This window comes from Phyllostomus discolor, chromosome 1, assembly GCF_004126475.2.
Source record: "Phyllostomus discolor isolate MPI-MPIP mPhyDis1 chromosome 1, mPhyDis1.pri.v3, whole genome shotgun sequence".
Lineage (NCBI taxonomy): Eukaryota > Metazoa > Chordata > Mammalia > Chiroptera > Phyllostomidae > Phyllostomus > Phyllostomus discolor.
This window is the reverse complement of record NC_040903.2, coordinates 73,714,317-73,728,051: the sequence shown is the minus strand read 5'-3', so window position 1 is coordinate 73,728,051 and position 13,735 is coordinate 73,714,317. Positions and strand designations below refer to the sequence as shown.

Sequence of the window (13,735 nt, the reverse complement as noted above, 5' to 3'; positions counted from 1 at the left end):
CAATTAGAAGTATAGGTGGCTATTTAAAATGTCATATTTAAAGCACTTATACTTTGGTGATCACTTAGCCTCATGGTTTGAACTGATTAAATTCCACAATATATTCTATATTGTACACTTATGGGAAGAGAAACCCTGCCACTATTATACTAAAACATGTTATCCTGTATCTTAAAGTGTTAACTACTTCTATATTTCAGTGTCAGATTTTTAATATATCAATCATTTTTTTCCTCTTAAAAATGGTTTAGTTTAGCTGTATATTGCCCAAAAACGACATACTTATAATTTGCAAGTGTCCATTCACAAAAGCCATTGAATAGGAATGACAGGGGAAGAAAAACTAAAAAATAAGCATTTAAAAATGCAATATGCTCTCATTAACTTTAATTAATTTGTATATATGAAACATTGTGTGACCAGCACTGTTCTGAGTACTGTGAGGAACATGCCTGCATGCATAAAAGCGTGCACACATGCAGAAGAAAGTAAATTAATCCACAAGAAACAACTGCAGAACAAAAGATTATCAACTTTGAAATAACGAAATGTTTATTTTTAAATAATTAGTTCCAAGTCTTTTATTTATTTCCCTTCCCTCCTTTCTCCCTTTCTTTTCTTCCTTCAAGAGAAAAGTAGAAAGTTACTTACAAGGGAGTTCCCATAAGACTATCAGCTGATTTCTCAAAAAAAAACCCTTGCAGGCATAAAGGGCTGGAAAGAAGTATTCAAAGTCATGAAAAACAAGGACCTACATCTAAGATTACTCTATCCAGCAAAGCTATCATTTAGAATTGAAGGGAAGATAAAGTGCTTCTCAGATAAGGTCAAGTTAAAGGAGTTCATCATCACCAAGCCCTTAGTATATGAAATGTTAAAGGGACTTACTATATGAAATGTTAAAAGGGACTTTTCTCATTGAAGAAAAAGGAGAAGATCAAAACTATGAACAGTAAAATAACAACAAACTCACAGCTATCCACAACTTAACCTAAAACAAAAACAAAAACTAAGCAAACTAGAACAGGAACATCATAGAAATGGAAATCACATGGATAGTCATCAGCGGGAAGTGGGGAGGATGGGGGGAAAGGTACAGGGAATAAGAAACATAAATGGTAGAGACAAAATAGACAGGGGGAGGTTAAGAATAGTATGAAAAATGGAGAAGCCAAAGAACCTGTATGTACAACCCATGGACATGAACTAAGGCGGGGTGGGGGGAACACTAGAGGAAATGGGGGTACTGGGAGGAAGAGAATAAAGGGGAGGAAAAAATGAGACAATTGTAATAGCATAATCAATAAAATATACTTTAAAAATTTGTAAAGAAAGAAATAGAAAAAAAGGTTCTTTCTTTATCTTTAATGTTTGGCATTTTAATTATGATGTGTCCCAGTGTGGTCCTCTTTGAGTCCAACTTGTTTGGGACTCTCTGTGCTTCCTGGACTTGTATGTCTATTTCTTTTGCCAAATTAGGGAAGTTTCATTATTTTTTCAACTAAGTTTTCGATTTCTTGCTCTTCCTCTTCTCCTTCTGGCATCCCTATGATTCGGATGTTGGTGCATTTGGATATGTCCCAGAGTCTTCTTATTCTCTCCTCATTTTTGAATTCTTGTTCTTCATTATATACTGGTTGACTGTTTATTTCTTCCTTATGTTCCAAATTGTTTATCTGAACTCTGGCTTTGTTCCCTTAACTGTTGGTTCCCTGTGGATTTGTCTTTATTTCACTTAGTGTAGCTTTCATTTCTTCCTTTATGCATTTGCCATACTCATTGAGATCTCTAAGCATCCTTATCATCGCTGTTTTGAACTCTGCAATCTGATAGGTTGGCTATCTCCATTTCACTTAGTTCTTTATTAGAGTTTTGAAGCGTTCTTTCATTTGGGCCATATTTCTTTGTCTCCTCAATTTGGCAGTCTCCTGTGTTTGTTTCTGTGTATTGGGTAGAGCTGCTTTAACTCCACCTTGGCCTGAACAAGTCTTTTGGATGCCAACATTGCTTAGGTTTATTCCTTTGCCCCTATCATACCTTGTTGAGGGCCCAGAAAGGTCTCGAGGAAGAAAAGTCATCTGTAATAAGTCTATGCCTTTACACTTGTGTCAGTTATAAGAGAAAACTGTGGTGAAGCAAATACAGAAATGATATAAAAAAATTTAATGGAAAACAGGTTAGTGATTGCCCAGGGGTTAGGGACAAGGAGGAGGTGCATGTTGTTATAAAAGGGCAATACAAGGTGGCATCCTGGTGGTGATGAAAGAGCTCTGTGTCTTGGCTATGAGTGATGGATACACACAGGATAAAACTGTACAGCACAGACACAAACACAAATAAGTACAAGTAAAACTAGGGAAACCTGAACTAAATCAATTAGTGATCCATGTCAATGTCCTGGTTGTGATATCATGCTACAGCTTTCAGGTATGCAGAATCATGTGTAGTTTCTTACAGCTACATGTGAATATACAATTATCCCTATATTTGAAAAAAAGCTTTTAGAAATGATTGTAAAACACACTTTCTCTATTGTAAATACATCTCCTGACCCCAGATGAAAATGTATAAGGAATAAATACCCAAATCCCTCCCAGTAACTACACACACACACACACACACACAAATATAGAGGGGGGGGGTTGATTTTCTAAGGACAGTAGAAATTCCCCTCAAAAAAACCCAGAGTTAATATTATGTCTAAAGCTTCTTCCCCTGTCTACATGTTCTTAATTTTCTTTTAATTCCACATTAATTTAAATGTTTCCAATATCATATCCTATAAATTGAAGGTTTCTTATGACACGGCAGTGATAAAATGCTATCTTACTTTGAGTTCCAATGGTGGTGGAATAATGCTTAGTGAGAGAGAGAGAGCGCCACCACTATTTTATCTTTATGTTAACAGATAAGCATATCTCACTCACACACACACACACACACACACACACACTCTTCCTCTCTATAGTCTCCATGAGTTCAGGCTGAGGGTGAAATGAGAACATAAGGATTTTTCAAAGCTAGGTCTTTACCGACTTCGAACGTCCTGGAAAACACCCAAGCACATCATTGCTCTTTCAGCAATGCCAAGCGAAAAACAATGTGTCAGCCACTGTGCAATTCCTTTGGTGTGAAGAAGTCGAAGGTGACCAAAGGCTGGGTGACCTGCACAGGCACCCAGATAAAACGGATCTGATTAGGGTGAATTCACATTCACGTGAAAGAACTTCCAGGCAATTCCTTTGCCTTTGACTTCCCACCTGACACTTGCCTGGTGGCGCTGAAGACGGAAACAGGGAGGTCGGGCGTCTGGCACACGCGTCTGCGAGCGTCGCCCTCTCAGCCTCCGGCCCAAAGGCCCGCTAAAGAGTCTGCGTGCGCGTCGTGGTGAATCCGAGGAATCTGGGGACTCCGTCCTCCAGTCCCACCCTCCTCCTCCCCCAACTCAGCCGGCAAGGGAGCAGGTGGGGAAGGAGGCCCGGGTAAGAAGGGGGTTGAGGCGGGACCGGGACTCGGGCTGCGAGAGGCTGGACGGCCCCGGGCGGCCACTGGCCGGGCGCACAGGTGCCGGCGCGGCGGGCGGGGGACTCGGGGTCACTGAGGCCTCGGGGCGCTGAGCGGGGCCGCGGCACCAGGTGGCACAGCCCCGCAGGTCCGGGGCGGTGAGGGCTCAGGGGAGAGCTCACCGGCATTCTGCAGGGTCTCGATGTTTTTGGGCCGGGTCGCCAGCTCTGCCACCGTCTGCACGAACTGGGTCCGGGCTTTCTGGTACTGCTCGAACACTGAGGGGAGAGGCACGGTGGGGGCGGCCGCCCGCGGTCCCCGCTCCCGCCGCCGGCGTCGGGGCGCCCCAGCCCGTACCTTGCAGCACATGCTTCTGACTCATGGCGCCCGCGGCTCTGCGCCCGCCACCGCCTGGTCCGCGGCGTCGGTCGCCTGCCTCTCTGTGTACCCGCGTCTCCTGGTCAACACACCGGAACCGGAACGCGGCCGTTTCGCTGCAACGGCCAGTCCCGGGGGTGACGCTGCGGCCGCGGGCCCCGCGCCCGCGACCGACGGCCGGAGTCTGAGGGATCTGCCCGCCTGGCGCCCCCGACGTGCCCGTGCCCTCCGCGCCCGCCGGGCGGGGGTCGAGCGCCCCCGGGTGACTCCACCCGGCCGCGCAGGGCGTCGCCGGGAGGGGGCGCAGGTTCTGCACAAACCGCCCCAGACCCGCGTAGCAGCCAGGCCGCGCTCGACTCGTCCCGCCAGGAAGCCCACGCGCGAGGGAGAACCCGATGCGAGTGCGGGGAGGCAGGGAAACAGTGTCTCCTGTGGCACTGTATAATCTGATAAATACGTCGATGTCAATGCAACCTTGAAGTCAAACGGTTTCCCCTTCAGTCCAGCTTTTATATACCTGACATTTCAGTTTTCAGAATTCCTTGCTGGGTCAAGACGATGATGTTCATATACTTAATTCTATTGTTTTGCAAACATTTGGTAAGCGCTCCTAAATATTCAAGGGGAAAAGCAGACGAGAAAATGTGATCAATGTCCTGCCTTCCACGACTTTCTCTTACCCCTACTAGCTTTTCTGCTTTCTCACTTTTGTGTGATTTTTAAACATTTTGGCTTTGTCTTTTAAATTTAGGCTTTGTTTGTTGCTGAATGTAGAGGGAGGGAGGGGAAGGGGGGGAGAGAGAGAATGAGAATGAGAAACTTTACCTGAAAAGCCTTAATTCAAATGATCTTAACCAGACTTCTCTAGCTTGTGTCACTTTAACTCTTTACAAAGTCTCTTTTAACAAAAATTAGGTACTTAGTCTATTACTACTTTCTAGCTTCTCTAAAAACTGTAGACCATATGTTTCTATCACAGGTGTCCACTGAAAATGTTTCTCCATCAGAAACTACAATTGCATCAGGAGTCAAGTGAGCAGAGCCACAGCTGCTGCAGAGCAGCGCCAAGACAGGAGACCTCTCGACATCTCTTCTTCAATAGAAGGAACCGTGCAAACTTAGTGGAGGCTGGGAGATCTCATTCCGATTTGTGCTCTCTGATGAAGTCCTGGTATTGCGTGGAGCCCAGAATAGCCAGGGAATGAATGTCCAGCGATCAGAGAGAGCAGCAAGCGAGTCCAGTAAGGCAGGTGCCTGCTTTTTTTGCTCTGCACTTCAGAAGCCAGTGATGCCCACAACCCTTTTACTTAACTCTAAGGCATACGTTTCACAATGATCTCCACATTTCTCTAAGGAAACAGATCCTTTAAAATTAAAGACTTTAACGGTGGCTGGTGTGGCTCAGTGGGTTGAGTGCCAGCCTGTGAATGGAAAGGTTGCTCATACAATTCCTGAGATTAGGGAACATGCCTGGGTTGTGGGCCAGGTCCCTGGTTGGGGGCTTGCAGGAACCGATCCATGTGTTAAATGTTAAGTTTCTTTTAGTGTCAAGGTCAATAAAATATTAAGATGACAGTGATTTAGCTGGCCCCAAAGTTCTAAAGATACACCTGTAACTTTTCCACTAATTCAGTGGACACAGAGATTTCTCCTAAAGTAAACCATCATTAGGCGGGCTGCACACAAGAATAGTTACACCTCCAAAGGCACCATATAGCACAAGGTGATTGGTACTTAAAATTGATGCTTCTATTGTAGAAGTCTATAATACAGCATGACATATTCTAAAACAATGAGCCATGCATAAAACATCACGTTATTGCTGCTTGGTGTGTGTGTTTGTGTATGTGAATATCATTTTTCTGAAGACTTACGTGGATGGTCTTTAAAAATTGTTCCCAAACCCCCTACCACCCGACAGAAATCTGTAAGTGCCCTACCAAAGAAGCCTGTCAGCCACTCCCTCTCACCGCCGCACAGGCCCGCCGCCCCTTTAAAATCTTGCCGTTGTTGGACTTCTCTCGGAGAAGGTAGTGTTGTTGCTTTCCCACGTTTTTATCAGTACAGGACACAAGAGGCAAAGACGGGAGGTGACACAGGTGAAAGGACCTTGGACGCCCACCGCACCCGCCCGCACGGAACCAAACCACTATCCGGGAGGACTCGGCCCACGCCTCCCATAGGTGCGGCTACTGCCTACGCTTCTGCGGAGCGGGACACGGGAGTGTCCCTGAGCGGTGCTGGCCACGGAGACACATGCGGTTGAGTGTTGGCGGGTTTGCTGGGGCTGCAGAGGAGGGAAGGATGTAGATGTCCCTCACCCCCAAGGCTTTTCCTAGGTCCCCAAGTTTCTAGAAGGCCAAAGAGCACCTCCACTCTCTCCACGCAGTTTCTAACGAGGAAGAGGCGCCAGGTGTCTGTTGGCGACAGGGTCAGGCTGTTGTTCCCCTCAGAGCCCAGCGGGGGCCCCCACCGCGAGTGGCTGGGCCGGGACCAAAAGGGGGTGCGGGTGCGAGGGCCGGTGGTGAGGCGGGACCGCGGAAGAGAGGTCCCCGGCGGCCTCCCTCGAACGGGGTCCCTCCGGAATCCGGAGCGCAGGCCTGGGTGGGGGGTGGGGAATCCCTCTCTCCAGCTTCCTCGCAGCCCCGCGGGCCTCCGGCAGGAGGACTGGGACCTAGGGGCTCTGGGTCTCGGGGAGCCGGCTTCAGCAGCGTGGGGCGGTGGTGGGGGCCCGGGGGAGGGTGCGGGGGCGGGGGGATGAAGGAGGCCTCTCTTCTTTGGCTTAGCTTCCACGGCCAAGCCTCCAGCAGGAACCGCACCCGCGGGGGCTTCCCTGGAGAGGTCCTGCTGGAGCTCGCTCGCGAACCTGTGGGCTTGGGACCTGGGAAGCCGACCACCGAGGCCTCGAGGCAGTGGAGCATCTAGAAGAGCTCGCCGCGACCACTTGGCTTCCCGCTGACGTTCTGCCCTGGGGACTTGTGGAGTCCTGTTTGGGAAGAAGGAGTGTGGGGTCTCCAGACTCCCGGCGACCGAAATGGGGTGCAGGGACCCTGCACCATCTTCCATCAGCCAGCTCCTCAGACCCTAGACCACTTTGGCTAAGGCGATGGGCCACGATCCAGTGAACAGATGATGTTTTACTGAGCTGTCCACTGGAAACCTGTATGGTTTGGCGAACCAGTGTCACCCCAATAAATTCAATTATTTTTTGTTAGAGATGTAAACCAGCCTCTGTAGCACGCAGCCACGAAGCCCCTGGAAGGAAGGTGGCAAGGGAAAGCAGCTGACCCGCGGCTGGGCAGGCTACCCATAGGGTTCTCCCTCCTGCCCATACACTGCGGTCCCTGGTCCCTTGGGGCCCTGACTCCAGCCCTGTGGCAGGAAGGGCCAAAGGGCTCTCCGAGTAGGGTTGCCACTGCTTCGGAAGCACTGAATTACTGGCGCCTTCCTGAATGCCACGTGGCAGCTGGGCCGAGAAGACTAGGTTCATTTTGTGACATCCCAACTTATATATTTTTGAAAATAGCACCATTAAATCAAACCAAAAACAAGTAATTAGTGAACTTTCTTAAAGTCGACATGCTAAGAATACCACATTTTGTGTGTGTGATTGCTTTCATGGAGCAACTTGGTATCTATGGTTTTAGTAAGTGAAGCATACTATGTAAAATAAAACTGTTAAAAATTTAAAATTATATTGTCATTAGCATATATATAGTAATTGAAGCCATGGATATAGAAGTGATTGCTTTGAAAAGTTATGTATAAGAGAAAAAGGGGAGTTGGAGAATAGGGAGATTTAAGTAGCATTTAAGTGAAGCCTGTAAAGGTGAGCAGTGGCAGTAAACAAACCTGAGTATTTTCAGGAATGCCTGACCCAATGAGCCCCATGAGGGATCACATTTGCCTTTCATTTCTGTTACAGCAGCACCTACCCCAGCGCCAGGCTGGTAGGCGCTCCATACATAATTTCCTACACACAGCCAAATGTTGTGGGGAGGGCAGGAAAGCTGCAAATGCCGTTGGCTATGGCAGCTGGATGACTGGAGGTGTGTGCCAGCAGGACGGCAGGCAGTGAGTGAAGAGTGAGTAGGGCGTGAGAAAGAGAAGACAGCAACGGAGGGCGTCTCTTCCCAAACATTTGGCTGAGAAGAGACATGTGGTAGTAGTTAGAGGACGACTGATTGCTAGGGCTTTTTATTTTAAGGTGAAATATTTTGTTTTAAGATGTGAGCATATTTATATGTTAAAGAGTAAGAGCTGATGGAGGAATAAAAAAAGGATGGAGTTAGAGGAGAAGGGAGAATGGCAGAGCGAGCCCCCCAAGCAGGCAGAAGTGGGCGCACTCCAGAGCAGGGGTGGATTAGCTTCGGGAAGATAGGAAAGCGGGGAGGGAGAAAGGACCTGTGTGGCCACTGAGGCATTTCTGGTAGAGGAGAGATTTAGGAAGAGCTCATCTGATGACCCCTATTTTTCTCTATTTTAAGTCTTCTGTTTGGAAAGCTACTCTGGGAAAGAGAGGATAATGTGTAGAGAAGTCTACACTTCAGAAAAGTTCAAAATTCCTAATAAAAAGCAAATAATATCTTTCCTCAAAGGTGGATAGATTGAAAAGAAATTTAAGAAAAATCCAGGAGCTCTGCTATAAAGAGGTATGTCACAAAAGTAGAAAAGGAGGCTAATCATTCCTCCCAAATAATTAAAAGAAATAAAACAACTTTTGGAGGAGAGTACAGAAAAAAATTAAGAAAATGACATGTAGTTACAAAAAGTGTGAACATTTACAAATCCTTTAATCACATAGGGTTTAATCATGAACCCTTTAATTATAGGGTCCTACAATCCTAAAAGGACCAGAGGAAGTGTTTTCTTTTATTGAAAGGATAGCAGGAAAGGTCACCTCAAAAATCAGGGAAGCTGAGATGATTAATATTTAGTTTAATAGTTTAAAAGGTATGTAAGGTTTGGTGACAAGAATGAGCAATATATTGAAATATGGGAGACCACAGTGGAATGGGGAAGGATTCAAGAAAGTTCAGTCTCAGTAAACAGCATCTAGTTTAGAATACTTAGGACCTAGTAGCTGCATTCCATGATAATATTATTGACTGAAGTCCTAGGCATAGCATTTTGAATGATTCTTGTAGTCTTGACACAATGCCCAAGATTAAGTTACCAAATAGTGCCCACATTTAACAATAGGCACACACAACAAACAGAAATGAATGACCTTGGATATTAAAGAATTTTAGACTTGCTAAGTTAAAAATTGTGAAGGATTATTAGGAAAGCAGACTTGAGAATATTTTGTTTGAAGAGAACACTGGAGAGCAGTAAGAAAAACCCCCTCTCCTATAACAGTGGCAAATCTGGGAGAGCAAAGGAAAGCTAATAGGAGTAGCGTGATCTGAATTAAGCAAGAGTTTGATTTTGTGATAGAAATGAAGGCGTTGCATCTGCTACTGATGGCTGAATCTTCCCTGGAAAACTTTATGATCAGTGTTTTATGTAGTCTTGAGTAAACTTGTTTATTCCTTCATTTTATTCATTCAATACCATTCAGTACTGAGCCTTTAACACATGCCATACACATTTTTAGGTGCTGAGGATACTGCCTTGATCAAGATAAACAAGGTGACTATTCTCATGAAATTTATTTCTAATAGAAGGGTCAGCACACAGTGTTGCCCATCACACCTCAAGCTCAGGGCTCAGGGTGGCCATTGACCTCCAGCTACTGAGTCTTCATTCCAGACAGCAGGGTGGGATAAGAAAAGGGAGATTTTTCAGAATATCCACATAGCACAGTGCTTGCATATTACTGATTTAAATATTACTTGACCACACTTAGCTGCAAGAGAGGCTCAAAAAATGTAATCATATAACTGAGTAACTGACACAGAAGGTAGAAATGGTTATTGAAAAGTGACCAGCACTCTATGCCATACTCTGTAAAGAAAGATCAGAAAAGTTTCAACTTCAGGAATCATCTGGATAAAATTTCACAGCCCTTTGCAAGGATATATTAAAAACTTATGCAAGCAGTCCTATAATAATCTTTTCTTAAGCAAACAGGACAGAAACAGTGGAGAGAGGCTTAAGCTACAGAATGAAACCAGGTTAGATGTAAGAGAGATTTCATGGCAGTCAAGTGATCAGGGTCACACAGCATGTGTGTGCTGTGACTAGTAGGGTTCCAGCCTGAGTATCACAGCTAGCGGTTCTTATAGAACAGGATTTTGTGTGTAATATATACCTGTTTCCTGTGCCAAGTTTATCGTTATCATCGTATTCTCAAAGGCATATGTGAACAAAAATGCTAAGAATTCCTGCACCTGATTGGATATGGAACTACTCTCACTCCCAGCTTCAGGAAATTATAATCCAGAATTTTCAGGAAGTGGGCACATGATGGTGCTGATACATTTTAGTGAACTGTCCAGTGCCCCTTCCGCCTGCCTCTGTCCATGAGTCCTGAACTCTCCTCCCGTCTTCTCTCACTCACAGCATGTGGGTTTCTCTCTGCCAAGTGAGCCAATTGAGATGAGAATGTTAATTTATTTGATGTGATTCTGTAAAAAAAATAATAAGGGTGTTAGTTTGCCATACCATCAGGGCATTAATGCTTATTGGACAGGTCAGTGTCAGCCCCAAATGTCCAGTGGGATTATAGTACCTAACCTTGGGGCATTTTGTGAGATAAGTTCTAAGAGGGACATACAGTGTTGAGAGTAGGGGTTTCTTTTTCTTCTTCTTTAAAAAATGTTTATTGAATAATGGCGGTAGGAAAAATGCCCCTTCTCACTCTGGTGAGTTCAGTGAGGTATGTGTGCATCCCACAGATAATGGTACCTAGCTGGTTACCTCTTTTAAAAGAAATGTCCTGCCTCAACTCAACACTGGGGCTTCAAGTTGAGTATTTCCCTTGCTCCAGGTGTATTTCCTGAGCCTACAACAGACACTAGCACATGATGCTCTATAAATGACTAATTAATTTTATGTTCAGGAAAACCCAGTTGTTAGAAAAAATTAACCACCCTTTGACTCTATGGAGAATAATACAAATCAAATCTACATATAAAATCAAATCAGTTTTAACATCCTTCTTCCCCAACATTCTTAAAACAACCAGGCCAAACATGAGACCCAGGTGCAGGGAGGTTAGCGGCCCTCTCCTCTGGAAGACCCGCCCAGAGATTGGCCCAGCTGGCATCTGGGAACTTAGATTTCCGGAGGGTTCCCACCACCTTTAGCTAAGAGGAGTTCCCTGTGCCTAAACGGTTTGTACAAACAGTGTGGCTTGTGTTGAACACGGGCTTTCCTTCTGGGGCCTGGAACTTGGCTGTGTGCGGGGTCGGGGATGCCCACAGCACAGGCCCCCGAACAAAATCTCAGGGCACCCGGTCTCTGCTGGCAGCCTGTCACTCCGGGCGGGGGAGCTAAGTGCTCGCTGTGACTCCTCCGAGAGGGGACGCTGGGAGCCCGCGCCTGGTACTCCTGGACCTCTCCCCTGGGCCCTTTGCAAATTTTGCCTGGTCCTTTCCCTGTGATAAATCAAAGCCATTAGCCCTCCTAACGAAGCAACAAACATGGGGGTCTTGTGGACACCAGTCCTCCTAGCAAAACAAAGTCAAGGTTTATTTACTCTTGCCAACTTTTCCTCCTTTTGTACACAGAAATGGCTAAACTCTTATTTATACAACGAGTTGCTCATTATTACTAATACCAATAAACTTGTGTGCCTAAGGTAAATGCCTACAGGTGAACCTGACAGTCACCAGCATTACGGCATTACCTTCCGTCTCCACGCAAATAACGCCTCTCTCCCTGAGCTATACCTTCCTCCCCAGGTGAAGCTCTCCCGCCCCGCGCCCGCAGTTGAGGGGTGTCTCGAGCGGGCCTGGGCCGCCTCCCTCCCTGTGCAGCTGCAGGTACTCCCCTTCCGTCCTGCCCACCAGGCCCAGGTCAGTGGCCCTGAAGCTCAGCGCCTTGCCCGGCACGGCGTCCGCCCGCGCTTGTGCCTGAGCCTGCGCGGCACCCGGGCCCAGGGCCCCACACAAACCCGCGCCAAAGGCGGCGCGGGGCCGGGCGTTGGGGGGCCCTGGGCGGAGGCAGCAGTTGCACTCGGGCCTCTGTGCGAGCGCTCACAGCAGGGCGGCGGGAGCCCTGCGTGGACCAGCTCTCGCCGAGGGGCGTGGGGGCGGGTGGCACGTGGATGTGCTGGGGGCTTAGGTGCTGGCGCTGTTTGGCTCTTGAGCAAGTCATCTCCGCTTTCTTGGCCTAAGGTTCTGTACTGTAGGGAGCGTTATACACAATGGTCACCAAACGTTTAATGGAAAATTTAAAGGAGCCAGATACTCTTTCCAATCGAAACCACGTGTGGAAACCCAATGTAAAACAGATGAGAATGGAGCTTCTTCGGTGAAGTTTGGGCGGAGAAGGAGAATCGCGCCGGCAGAGCTGGAGCTGGGTCCCCAGGCTGCCTACTGCCATTGATTTCCCTTTGGGGGAAGACGGCTACTCTTGTGTGCTTGATTGGTTGCGAACCTCTGACAAACGCCAAAAACTGACTGGAATTGAGTGGAATTTAAACAACTGTGGTTAGTAACACGTGCATTTTATTCTGGGTGCTCTATACAACTCATAAGAGTAAATCGCATCTCCAAGGCATTTTCATTTCTTCCAAGCTCCTCATTCCAACTCCCCGCCCCTCCAGGACCTTAGGCAGGAGGTGGGGGCATCCTTCCTGTATAAATGGTCACTGATACAATACATCTGGAAAGAACAACTGCCTTTTCATAGTTATTGAAGTTGACTTCTATAGCTTTCTGTTGTCCTCAAAGTGTCCTTGGGCAAAGTCATCTTGCCCTGGAGGTTTCCTTTGGATTGTCTTCTGTTGCCCCTGAAGGCTAGCCAAGGTTTTGTGCATCTCTGCAACTCTGAGTCTCAGAGGTCTCAAGTTGGGGACATCCTAGGACATGTGTTCTGAAGTTGGAAGGGTAAGGAGACACATTTTTTTTTTTTTATCAGCATTAAAATTCCCCAGGAGGACACCAAGGGAACTATAAACACAGACTGGCTGTGAAATCAAAGCATCATTTAAAAAGACAAACAAATATGCTCAATGGGCTAGGATTACTACTCTCTTATTAAAAGCAACTTTAGGACTAGACAAAACATGAAATCGAAGGAGGGTTATTAAATGTGAACTTGTCTGTGCTATACAGGGAAATTTTCTCCTTGGTCACTTCTTAAAGAAATACTAGAGAAAGATGAAAGGATATATTTTTTTTTCTTAGTGTTGATACAACACATAAAGATTCACTGGAGGAACTCGTTAAAATTGCAAATTTCTGCATTCCTTCAAACCCAGAGATTCTGCTTCAGCAGGTCCTGTGTGAAATATTCCAGACGCTTCTGTTATGGATGATCCCAGGAGGAGGCTTGCCAGTCACCTGTGATTGTACCTGAGCTACCAAAGTGAAGACAGGATGGAGCCCAGGGACTTAAGCCCACTCTTGAAAACTAATGAATGAGAAGGACCCTCACTCACACTTCTTATTATTTCCCACAGTGCCTCCCCTCTACAGAATTGTACTGGGTAACTGGATAGTTGTAGTTTTCTAAGAAAAACAAAAGTTTTGTTGTTTGTGTTGTATAGCATTATATAGTGTTAGCACACTATATACTTGAATCATTAGATTATTCTTATTGAAGTTAATCAGCTCTCTATTCTATCTGCCCATTCAAAATTTGTTGAAGAATAAAAAGTTTACACATGATACCATATATCCTGATACCAGAATAGATGAGGTTTGAAAAGTTCAGGAAAACAATGAATTTATTCACTAGT

The 13,735-nt window shown here is 46.1% G+C and overlaps 1 protein-coding gene across 4 annotated transcripts in view; it reads right to left on the bottom strand.

Annotated features, from left to right (window-relative positions):
• Positions 1-4,077, bottom strand: part of SPAG6 (sperm associated antigen 6) — a 46,403-nt gene extending 42,326 nt beyond the window's left edge. Inside the window, exons 1-2 of one of the 4 annotated variants that reach the window (XM_028508165.2) lie at positions 3,862-4,077; positions 3,687-3,782 (exon numbers count right to left, since the gene is read on the bottom strand). In XM_028508165.2, the coding sequence (XP_028363966.1) occupies positions 3,687-3,782; positions 3,862-3,886 (121 nt within the window). In that variant the 5' untranslated portion in view covers positions 3,887-4,077. Of the gene's footprint in view, positions 1-3,686; positions 3,783-3,861 lie in introns of those variants that run through there. The other 3 variants (XM_028508167.2, XM_036024706.1, XM_036024717.1) reach the window with 3 other exon arrangements.
• Positions 4,078-13,735: the final 9,658 nt, after the last annotated feature.